This window comes from Panthera uncia, chromosome B1 (genome assembly GCF_023721935.1).
Source record: "Panthera uncia isolate 11264 chromosome B1, Puncia_PCG_1.0, whole genome shotgun sequence".
Lineage (NCBI taxonomy): Eukaryota > Metazoa > Chordata > Mammalia > Carnivora > Felidae > Panthera > Panthera uncia.
Genome location: NC_064811.1, coordinates 40,429,772 through 40,441,802, shown reverse-complemented (window position 1 = coordinate 40,441,802; position 12,031 = coordinate 40,429,772). Strand labels below are relative to the sequence as shown.

The 12,031-nt window shown below is 43.4% G+C and overlaps 1 protein-coding gene across 4 annotated transcripts in view; it reads right to left on the bottom strand.

The window, feature by feature from the left end:
- DCUN1D4 (defective in cullin neddylation 1 domain containing 4) overlaps positions 1 to 9,360 on the bottom strand; it is an 84,954-nt gene extending 75,594 nt beyond the window's left edge. For 3 of the 4 annotated variants that reach the window (XM_049632068.1, XM_049632070.1, XM_049632071.1), the window contains exons 1-2: positions 9,292 to 9,360; positions 9,036 to 9,096 (exon numbers count right to left, since the gene is read on the bottom strand). In XM_049632068.1, coding sequence (XP_049488025.1) covers positions 9,036 to 9,096; positions 9,292 to 9,297 — 67 coding nt within the window. In that variant the 5' untranslated portion in view covers positions 9,298 to 9,360. Of the gene's footprint in view, positions 1 to 9,035; positions 9,097 to 9,291 lie in introns of those variants that run through there. The other variant, XM_049632072.1, reaches the window with a different exon arrangement.
- Positions 9,361 to 12,031: the final 2,671 nt, after the last annotated feature.

Below are 12,031 nucleotides of genomic sequence, written 5' to 3'. Positions count from 1 at the left end.
TCGTTTCCAGCAAACCCTCTAAGGAACAAACTCCTACTTCTTGTACAACAATTACAACAATCCATCCTCTTCCCGGTTTTGAATTGCACTTCTTTTCCAGAATCAACACACTTCTCCCTTGGTCACAAATGGGCTGTTCTAAAGGCTTCGAATGCTAACAGGCATTGTCCGTCGTCATACACACATCTGAATACGCCCCCCCCCCCCCCCCACAGCACGCAGGAAATCAGGGCCACGATCTCAGCTTCAGGCTCAGTCTGGCACGTTGGCAAGTCCAGAGGATAGGTTCTGAGTCCTCGAAGGACAACTGGCTGAATTGAGAGACTGTCATTCATTGACGCTGAGAGGGCCTCATTTGGCTGTTAGTTGGCAGAGGAAGGTGTTAATTTAAGTGAATTCCTAGGACCACTGAGTTTCCTAAGACAAGAACTCGCACCATTCTTATGAGTTCCAACCATTTTTTTCAATGCTTTTCAACCAAGTCGTCACACTTAACCATAATGTAGCAGAATAATTTGAGATACTTAGGAAGGACAGCCCTCTCCTACCCCAATCACGGGCACATCCACCGCTTACCTGTATCCCAAGGCTCTGCCCCAGCCTACAGCCAGGGCATTACACACACACACACACACACACACACCGCCTCCAAGAATATTACAAACAACTGGTAACAAAACATTAGCCGTTTAAGTTTTAGATTTCTATAGCCAAGGCTTTTGAGTTTCAGAGTTCTGAAATTTAGGTTTCAAATCAGTGGATAAATGTTACACCAAAAACAAGATATTTTGAAAGAACAGGATCAAACCAGTTCATCTGTCCACACCACTCCTGTTGTAGTATACTCTATCCCTATAAATCCCTAATGTCTCCCGAGTAAATTACAGCCTTATAATTTTGTACCTATCATTAACACATTTATGAATCACTTCACCTAATTATAGAATCTCAGAATTGACCTGAATTTATCCGCTTCAGTTTTCTTCTCAAGAATCTCCTCTATATTGGTGACTTTTAACCTAACAGGTCTGTCAGCTGGGCCTCACAGAGATGGGTAAGTACCTCCGGACTCTGAAATAGGCCATTCCTTGTTGGGCAGATCTAATTCTAAGAAAAGTCCCTTCTTACTCTGAACTAAGAGCTGTGCTTGCAATCCTTATCACATTTATGTGTTCAACCTACTCTATATCTAGGAAATAGTAAATTATATATAGTTTACACAAATTCATAATATTTTGTATATATATTTGTATGTTTTTTATTGATCATGGTAATTTAAGGGCTGAGACACAGTTATTTTGCAAAGAAAGGAGTTTGCTTCTTGACACCACCAAATTAAAATAAACCCACAACTAATTTGTTCTAGGGAGCCATTTACTGTATTGATTTTTTTGCACCAAACTTTATAATGTATATAATGGCTAAGCTACATGAGGGATCTGCCCACTGCTTTGCCCCTAGCACCCAGCACTTCACTGGCTCAGGGTGTCCACAAAGATATATAGGATGTTCAGCCTTTGTTACTTCTCAGCATCACTTTCAGTCAGGCCTGTATGGTTATTTTCAAATGAAAAACAGACTTAGTAATTAGTACACATCTTTCTGGTAGGTCAGCTACAGCCTGAAGATTGAGGGGCTAAGTTCATTCTTAGTTTGCTAAGACTTACTGCCCACATGTTGAATGAATAGTAAAACAGGTATAATTAATGATTACATAATATTCTGTAAATATCACCCCATCATTTTAATAATCCACAAGACTAGAAACCTTTGAGGGCAGGAAACTTGTTATATATATCTTATGTCCCCAGCACCTAGTATAGTGCTTTCAAATAGTAGGCACCAGTTAGTCGTTCCTTAAAGTGAACGGAATGTTGACTGTAATGTGAAATTTTAGATCTAGGAGAAGCCTTGGGAAAACCCAACTTCCTCATTTTAAGAATATGAGACTTGAGGTCCCAAGAAGTTAAATGTCTAATCTAAATCACTCAGCTAGTTAATAACAAAGCAGTAACTAAACTCAGGTTTCTCACCTCCCAGACCAGGTCTTTCCCCCCGTACCACACTGTCCCATACCATACCTTCAAACTCCAAGGATGGGTAAGCTACTCTTCCTTCCCATTTGAATGTTATTATAAAAACCTGATACAAGTTCTATACTTCATAGCTGGAATACTGCCTTCTTTTTTATGAAACGCAATAAGAATTTTTTTTCAATATGTAATATAACATGTAACGTTTTTCTCTCTGGTGCCATTTCCAAATTACTTGATCCTTATGGGGATGCTTACAGAGATAATAATGTAACACTTCTGTGCATTTATATTCAAATCCTTGGAGGGAAAATTAATAAGTATCTTGGGAGTGTGATGGTAGAGTAAAACTTTCCCCCAAATTCCACACATCCCACAATAGCAGGCTTTTCTGCATGTGTCAGGGATGGGGATACAGAGTGGAGAATGGCATAGTCCTACGACTGAAATAAAGTTGGGCCTGCTTAGATAAGTAGATAAATGTGCCCCTGGTAAAATTTGAAGAGAATGGAAAAGAACACATGTCAAGGAGGAATCAATTCAGCCTCAGATTGCAGTGCGAGAGTATGTAGAACTCCACTCTTATCAAAAGTCAGGCTACCTGGGTTTACATGGAAACGAAAACAAAACAAAGTAATATATCTGTAGAGGTCAGGATAATTCATTTCTCCAGACTCATAACCAACTGACAGTTTGCTAATCCAAATGATGACAACTTTTTTTTTAGTTGCTTCCCATGTGATCGTGCTTTGCTTGTTAAAGTATTCCACCTAACCTTGCAACACTCCAGTAGAGTACTAATATTATCCCTAATTTGCAGATAAGTTAACGGAGGCTTAGACAGCTTCAGTAACTTGCCATCTGGCTAATAAGGAATAGTGTCCCTAAGTGGTGAAACTCCCTGCGTTATAATGTTCCCCCTCTTTTTAATCAGGTTAATATATGCCCTGCATACCTAAGAGACTTATTTATAAGGATATAATGATATGGATATGAATGTGCTTTTCAAAGATAGTGAAACCTGGCCTTATTCTCGAGTTGAATATCTAGACTCAGGTTGCCTTTGTAGATATATATTATGAAAAATAGGAGTCAGAAAGATTAGTTCCAGGTTACTCTATCCTTCTTACCTGTTTTATCCTTTGACCTGATTTCAGTAGCAACTATCAACTTCATGGTATTTTTTTAATGAGATTATTTATCTAGAGTATCTAATGAGGCTCTGCTGAATGTAATAAATTCACTACTCTGATATACCAGTGGGAAGGGACAGCCTCTTCGGCCTACTGGACTGAACCTTTTAACCATTGAGGCCTGTGTTACTGGGAAACAGTTTCGGCTCTTAAGCTTTTAATTTCATAGGAATGTCACTGTAACTTATGCTTCTTTTCACTTATATTCATAGAACAGTTTTGCAATAGCCACTTGCAGATGCTACTAGGGTAATAAAAGTGTAGGTTTCATTTTTCAATACCTGTATATAGTCATGTCCCAATTATTAGGCTAATGGAAAAGGCTTAGAAGTAGACATTTTCCTCCATTGTCACCAACAGGGACAGTCTCTCCTCAAAATTGATGATGATTGGGGCGGCTGAGTGGTTCAGTTGGTTAAGCGTCCGACTTCGGCTCAGGTCATGATCTCACGGTTCGTGAGTTTGAGCCCGTGTCGGGCTCCGTGCTGACAGCTCAGAGCCTGGAGCCTGGAGCCTGATTCGGATTCTGTGCCTCCCTCTCTCTCTGCCCCTCCCCCACTCACACTCTGCCTCTCTCTGTCTCTCAAAAATGAATAAACGTGGGGAAAAATTAAAAAAAAAAACTGGTGATGATTGACAAGCTGAAAAGATGGCATCATTTGCCATATATCTTGTTTAACACACTTTTTCTTTCATCAGCTTCCTTTTCCCCTGCCCCTATTATGCTAGAGGTTAGAACACTGACAGTGAAACACAAGCAAGTGACCTCTATAATCATCACAGGTTACTTCGTAGAATTGATAACCTGTCATGTGGGTTTATAATGCACATTAACGGGACTTCCATATTTTTCATCAGCCTCTATTGGGTCAGTAATGTAACTCCCAAAGTGGAAAAAAAGAGACCTTAAGAGATGGAACTTTTTCGAACCAACTCTGCACTGGGCATTTTTAGACATGGCAGAACTTTTGACATTTTTTTCTGAAGCAAGACATAGGCTTAATCCAGATGGCCTGGATTAAAAACCCATCGGCTCCGCCACTTGAGAAGACAAATTATTTTGGGGCACCTGGGTGGCTCAGTCAGTTAAGTGTCAGACTTCAGCTCAGGTCATGAGCTCATGGTTTGTGGGTTCGAGCCCCGTGTCAGGCTCTGTGCTGACAGCTCAAAGCCTGGAGCCTGCTTCGGAATCCGTGTTTCCCTCTCTACCGCTCCCTGCCCCGTGCTCTCTCTCTCTGTCTCTCAGAAACAAATAAGCATTTAAAAAAAATTTTTTTTTTTAAAGAAGACAAATTATTTCACCTCTCTCTGTGTCTTAGTTTCCTCATCTGCAAAAGAGTGAGAATAACATGAACCACCTCATAGTTATGTTGTGAGAAATAAGCAAATGAATAAGTACAAGGAAAGCATATGAAAGTACCTGGCTCAATACCTGTTAGTTGCAGTACTCATCATACTCTTGAATAAACCCTTCCCCTTCACATCCACCTTGTCATCCCAGATCCTTCTTTTCCTCTAAGCTGTCTCTAACTCCACAGTCACTATGTTTCATTAAGTTGGCTTCCTTTCTCCTTTCTAGAGTTTACAGTGAACACTGAGTTGGGATACAAAAGCCTTCTTTACCAAGACATGTCACCAGTGTGAAATTAACCTAGTTTGAAACTGACATGTGAGACTTTACACAATAAAGAAGAAAATGGGGACCCCATATCAATGCTGCGTCATTCAAACTTTTTGAAAACTAGCTTAATGAAAATTGATTGATACTGGAAGTTCAGATGTACATAGGAAATTTCTAAACAATTAAACAAATTGTAGCAAATTACAGGGGATTCTACATAAATAGAAGCATATATTGTGTTCCCATAGTGAATCATTTCTCTTCCTTGTCCTTTGAAGTAATATTACCCTTCTCTGAGTGCCACAGTTACTGGCATAAAAGACTTTGAATCTGCTATACCAGAGGCAAAATGTCTTTAAATATTACCCTTGAGCCAGCCTGGAATAAGATGCAGACCCTACCGCTTTAACCCTTGAACAGGAATTAAACTTGTCTGGGCCTCAATTCCTCCATCAATAAAAATGGGAGTAATATCTTCCAGAGATAAATATGATAAAATATGTGAAAGCATTTATAAAAGTAGCAAAGGGAAGCAGAAATAAATGCATGAGCACCAATTATGTGATGCATCCACATTTTTCTTTGTGAACCTCATGCAGTCTTGTGAGGTACAGTTGGTTGGCTAATTTTTATGCTTGGGGCTATTTCAAGCAAAAATGAGTCTGTGTTTTTAAGTTATCTAGAAAATCCTGGTTTCCTTCTTTATGGAGCTGCCATTTTAGGGATCTCTCAGAAAAGCTAAGAATTTTCCAATTCTGATGAGATTTGACATCAGTATTTCAATTTCATTTTTTTTTTTTTTGCCTCTCCTGGATATAGAGAAAAAATTTCATTTATTTTTAAAACTATTTCCAATTTCCACGATTTCTTGACACATGACTACATGACTATTAGGGTAGCATTAATAAGCTTTTTTTTTTCTTTGCTAATCTTTTTCTCCAGCCCAACTATACAATGCTTCAACTGGCACTTTTTTTTTTTTTAATTTTACCCAGGGCCTTTTATTTTACAGAAATCACACCTGCCTAGGGACTTAACAGAGTATTTGAACAAAAATGTATTCATTACCACATGTTCTTTTCTGAATTGGGTATTTTCACCTTATTCGCACAGAGCTAATCAAGTCCTAATGATGTTGCCTTAAATTAGATCTCAGAAGGTATTAATTTTCCAGTGGAATCTAAACAATGCATGACGTTTATAGTGACTTTCATGAATATAGCATTGCTTCAGTTACTCCAGCTAGCAGGGTTTGGGCAGAAAGAATAACCATTTTACTTGTACAATGGCTTCTGTGCTGTCAGGCTCTTCGTTTCTCCTCACCTTTTCTAGCCTGCTTCCATGAATACAATGTCTTTTTAACATCCCTCTCAGGGCAGTACAGGAGGCCCCATCCATCTCCAGACGTCGGTGGCTGCCGAGCATCTCATTATGGCAAAGTGGAGCATTCTGGGAGAGTGGATGGAGCCGGCAGGCAGCAGTAGGAAGTGGGGGAGGGAAGAGGAAGACAGGAGCTGAGGAAAATATATGCTCACTTCCTTGGTGATAACATGTTATGGAAGTAAGAACTTCCTGTTCTAGAAAGGAAGAGGATGTAGGGTGTCAAAACACCTGTGACTAAGCAGATTCCAGCTCCTATAACCCGGTTACATCTTCCTCAGCTACTGCAAGTCTCCTGACACTCATACCCGAACCCCCCAAGAAGAACCCCCCGACAACAGAAGCCATGTTGTGGGAAGAAAGCAATGAATCCAAGTATTTAAGAAAAATATCTGTGGTTCCAAAATAGAAAAAGAATTTGGAGGCGTGCATGTACACACACACACACACACACACACACAGGCACACATACACACACGTACAAATCGCTAATTTACCCAATTGAAAAATATTTTCTTCCAACTAACCTGAATGCTTATTACACTTCACTTTGTTACACTGCCTTCGTCCAAGTAGGTTAAAGCAAATGCCCCCAACATTTTGGGAGTCACAGACCCCTTTAGGAAGCATTGAAAATGATGACTCTGTCAAAGGCCTGAAACCCACCTATGCCCACCCCATCACCCCCTAAATTAAGAATTCCTAGATTAGACATTCATTTGAGTTTATATTTCCTTTTTAAAACCCAGGCATTTTAGGGATTAGTCAGTGGCTATGAGTAATTTGTTGATGAGAGAGGAGTTCCACACTACCCTCCCGAGTCTGGCTGACCTCTGAGCCTGCACTCAAGTAGGGGGACCTGAACAGTTTCAGGCTGTGGAGTCGTGGGAGAGAAGGGAAGGCTTGGCTTGGGACAGGGGGCAGCATTTTCAAGACGGTATGGAGATATTGGACTATTGGACAAAGAGCAAGAGGAGGTGCCCAAGATTTCTGTTTCTAAATTTTGCTCCCCTCCAGTTCCAAACGAGGTTGCAGTCAAAACTGCTTTTTCTGCAGCCACCCACACTCGGACTCGGGGTCCTCCCCAGTGCACAGGGGACCTTTTGCCTTCCCTCTCATCTAATTGTTTCACCCTCTCATCCATTCCCTGACCCCAGGCCCTGATCAGCCCCACTGCGCCCCGGGCCTCCCAGCTGCCCTGCCCCACCCCCACAGTCTGGTCAATTTACTGGGGAAGTCTGACCTTGAACCCCTGCCACTGCTCCGTTTCATTCTGCATCCCTCCACCTCCCAATCACGTATTCTGGCTTCAAAGCTCTAACACCACCACCGTAGTCTGTTCTAAACCTCCATTCAAATTTATAACTATAGCTTTGGGACACATTTCAGATTCGCAGATGATAGACCGGCGGATATAAATACTGTATTGGCAAACACTTAAGCACCACTCACTTGGCACCAGGCACTGTTCTAGTGTTCCTGTCAACCCATGTAATCCTCTCGACAATCCCAAGAAGTACAAACTTTCGTTAGACTCATTTTACAGGTGAGGCGACTAAGGCACAGATAGGTGAAGGAACTCCCCCAAAGTCATACAGCTAGTAAATGGCTGAACTGGGAGAAATTAAACCCGAGCAGACTGGCTCCAGATCCGTATTTTCAATCACTTTGCTATATTGCTTCTTTGCATAGCATTGTACAGATGGCTGTGTGCCCACCCTCTCCACCCCTCCCCCAACACACAGCCCAAAGTCCTCTGTTGCGGACGCTGTACCTATTTTTCCAGCAACAGTAGGCAGTCACACCTAGCATAGCTCTAGGGGGCTGGGGCAAATGTCCTGTGTTCTCACTGCCCATCATCAGTGGCAACATGAAACACGGTTTTCCCAGTTCCAGGGTATGGAAATTTATTCTCTTCCTTGTTTTTTTTTTTTTTTTTTTTTTTTTTTTTCTAATATTTACTTATTTTTGAGAGCAATAGAGAGAGCGAGCCTGGGAGGGGCAGAGAGAGAATCGGGGACACAGAATCCAAATCAGGCTCCAGGCTCTGAGCTGTCAGCACAGAGCCTGACGCGGGGCTCGAACTCATGGGCTGTGAGATCATGAACTGAGCCGAAGTCAGACGCTTAACTGACTGAGGCACCCAGGTGTCCTTATTCTCTTCCTTGTTAAACCTATTTGCGGACCTGGTAACAGGACTACATGTTGGGGTCTGTAAGAGTAGGGCCAAAAGTAGCAGAATATTGTTACGGGCAATTCGACTTTAAAGGGTTGCCAGTGCGCGTGGGTCAAAACTGTGCCTCTTGCCCCTGCCTCCCTCTTGACCTTGCTGAGCCTTCTCTCCCTTTTCCCGCTCCCCTTCCAGCAGTCCAGGGCCCCGTTGTGGTGCCTGGTGGCTGGCCCTCCAGGACAGAGGGCGCCCATTTTCAGGATGAGGTCCGCCCTTAGTGAGTAAGGAGAAACCTCTTTGTTCCCTGATAGGAGCAGGATTGAAGAAGCCAGACTTGAGTTTAAACAACATCCTGGAGGGCAGACACAGAGGGGTTGCCTGAAGAAGTGGAAGGAGAATAGGCCGGTCCTGAGAGGTTATTGCACTCTGTGCTCCCCGGAAGGGGGTTAGGGCCCATTCCTCCTGCTGGTTTTTGCATCAGGCAATGGAGACACTTCTTTCTTCCCTGTCTCTGAGTCACTCTGCCACTATTGGAGCCCAAGACACAAGGGCACCGTGTAGACCCCAGGGCGACCAGCCTGCTTTCACACACCCTAGAGGCGCTTGTATTCGGGACTATTTTGATGATTAAAACTTACCTGTCCAATGTCTCATTCCCTCAGCTCCTTGTGCATGACTGGCTTGCTGTTCTCGGATAAGCTAGTTCAGGGGAAACATAGATGTGTTAAGATAGTACCCCTTGCAAAGATATTTACATTTGAAAAAAAAAAAAAAAAGACTCCCGACAAACACCAATAACATACTTCCCACAGCCAGCCTCCCACCCCAGGTCTGCCCACGTCTGTCTCTCCTTTACAGCTCCTCCCCAGCCTTTCCCACTCAGCACAGGTTCACCTCCATTAAGCCTTCCTTGACTGAGGCTGCCCACAGTCATGTCTTTTTCCACTTAGTACCTTCAGCACTAGAATGGAACTTGGAAGGAGTGAACGGAACCAGAACAAAAGGGAACAGAACGTTGGACGGGACAATCTCAGAGATGAGCTGGGCACAATCCCTCATCTCACAGGTGAGGAAGCACAGACGCAGAAGTGACTGGTCAGACACTGCCCAAGGCAGGCCAATGGCTGGGTGGGGACACTTGGACGCTTTTCTGCCCGGCCTGCCCCTCTTTTGCTTCTTTTGGGGAACTACTCACCCCACCATTCATCAAACAGAGTTATGATAGCCAATCAGCATGCCTCCCACTCCCAGTGAGCACATGATCTCTTGCTAGCTCATTCATTTATTTATGAAATGACCAATATCAATGGCCTTCCATGTGCCGGACACTGCTGGGCTCTAGAAATTACACGTTGAGCAAAAACAGACCCAATTGCTGCCCTCATGGAGCTTATGAGATTTCAAAGGAGGCATACCTTAAATAATCATGCAAGCAATGTAAAATTGTGTTTGTTTTTTCTTAGAGAGAGAGAGAGCACGTGCGGTACAGGGAGAGAGAGAATCTTAAGCAGGCTCCATTCTCAGCGTGGAGGCTGATACGGGAGTCCATCTCATAGCCCTGAGATCACAACCTGAGCCAAAATCAAGAGTCGGATGCTTGACCAACTAAGCCACCCAGGCCTTCCTAAAATTGCTATTTTAACAAGTAATAAGGAGAAAAAGTACACAGTTGTTTTTTAAGTTTATTCATTTACAGAAAATGAATGGGAGAAGGACAGAGAGAGAGGGAGGGAGAGAGAATCCCAAGCAGAAGTCAAGTGCTGACAGCATAGAGCCTGATGCAGGGCTCTAACCCATGAACCGTGAGCTGAAATCAAGAGTCCGAAGCTTAACCGACTGAGCCACCCAGGTGCCCCTCAAGAGCTTACAATAGGGGAGCTGGCTCAGCTACTCTGCACAGGTATATAGTTTGTGCACTGCACAATGGGGCACAGCCATGGGGGCAGAGGGCTGGAATACCACTTAAACAGCCTGCTCACCAACCCATGGGGCTTGGTGTGAAGCTGTGTTTGCTCAGAGGAAAGGGTACTTTGTTCTTGACACACTGGGCACTGTCCACCCAAAAGGGTCATCATTTTCTAGTTTGTCCCAGAGGCTCAAAGAGACCAGCCAGGACTCTGGGTGTGATTCAGTAAGAGAAATGAGTGGAAAGAGGGCAGGTTGCCCCGAGGAGGCAACTGGAGACACATGAATGATGGGTAGTAAATAAACTAAGTGGAAAGGAAGAGCTTTCCAGACACAGGGAACAGCCCTTGCAGTGACTTCGTCATGATGGCTATCTAGTTCCTAGTTCTAGTCACTTCTGAGGCTTGGCTGATGCCTCGCCTTTCCAGGGCCTTGCTCTCATAACATCACATTTTCTATTTACAGTTCAAATTTAGTTTCTGTCACGTGCAACTGGAGAGTCCCAGCTCATAGAGCAAAGCTGCTCCAGCTCTCCCTCCTCCCAAGACTGTTGGGCCTCCTCCCTCGGCCACGCCCCCATCCCTCCATGTCAGAAACCTCTACTCTCTAAGACTGCCTCATCTTCAGAGCAGGAACTCTGTCTTTGATGACCTAGTATTGTCTCCGGCATGTAATGGAAACTCAGTATAACATCAAGACTTGAGTCACTCTTAATGGCGGTCATTCTGTCCACTGTGACTGGATGAAGTGAGTATTAGAGTACAGGGTAGCTTTTCTGTGTGTCTCTCGTTGCCACCAGTTCGCCTGTGATTTCTACTGGGCCTGAGTGTATGCAGACTCCAACTTATGCTTATGTTAATAGATGGCTCTGGTTTGTCTAGAATTTGGCTGTGGAGGGCTGGTGGGATTGATTTCATAAGCAAGAGTCAGCAGCTTTTATTCTGTCTCTGCATGCTGAGTGCTAGTGGGCTGCCTTTCAGGTGAAGCATTTTCTAGATCTGACATAGCTGGATGTTAAATATGCCTAACGCCCTGTTTAGGGGTGTCAGGCAACTTGAAATCCTCTGTCGTTTCGTCAGCCGAGAACAGTCTGCTTTCCCATTGGTCTTTGTATTATTCCCAAATTAAGGACAGTCCTTCTTTTGGGTATATCCTTCCCCTTTAATTCCAGGGCCTGAAGAATTTCAGCTGCATGCAATATCTCATGCCACTGTGGCTATTAGCTTTGTTAAAGGAGCTGGTATTTGAGGTTTTGTGAGACTCGAGTCCCCTTTTAATAAGCCAAGCTCTATTGGCTTGAGATGCAGGCTGTCCTATGGAGGCTGCTGAATAAGCCAACATTTGGAAATAAGATTCATAGAATTAGGTTCCTTTTCTTCCCTGTATCTCAAGATCCAAGAGACTCTGCCATTCTTTTCTCAATTCATCAGACACGAAGGGAAACACAAAGATGATGCATCCATCAGATCCTTTCCATACTTCCTTCACCACAACTCCCACGCCAACAAGGCTATTGAAGCCAGGTAGAAGGGTTATGAAAACATAACGCATCCAGACTTTGGAAAGGCAGCCAAGGCTTGAACATTGGCTCTTCGGCTCAACATGGGACACATTATTTGAACTCTCTGTGCAATATTCCTTTATTTTCGAAATGAGCATGACAGAACTGTTGTAAGGACTCAAACAGATGAGACGTGTGGTAGACAGAGTAATGACACCCCAAACATGT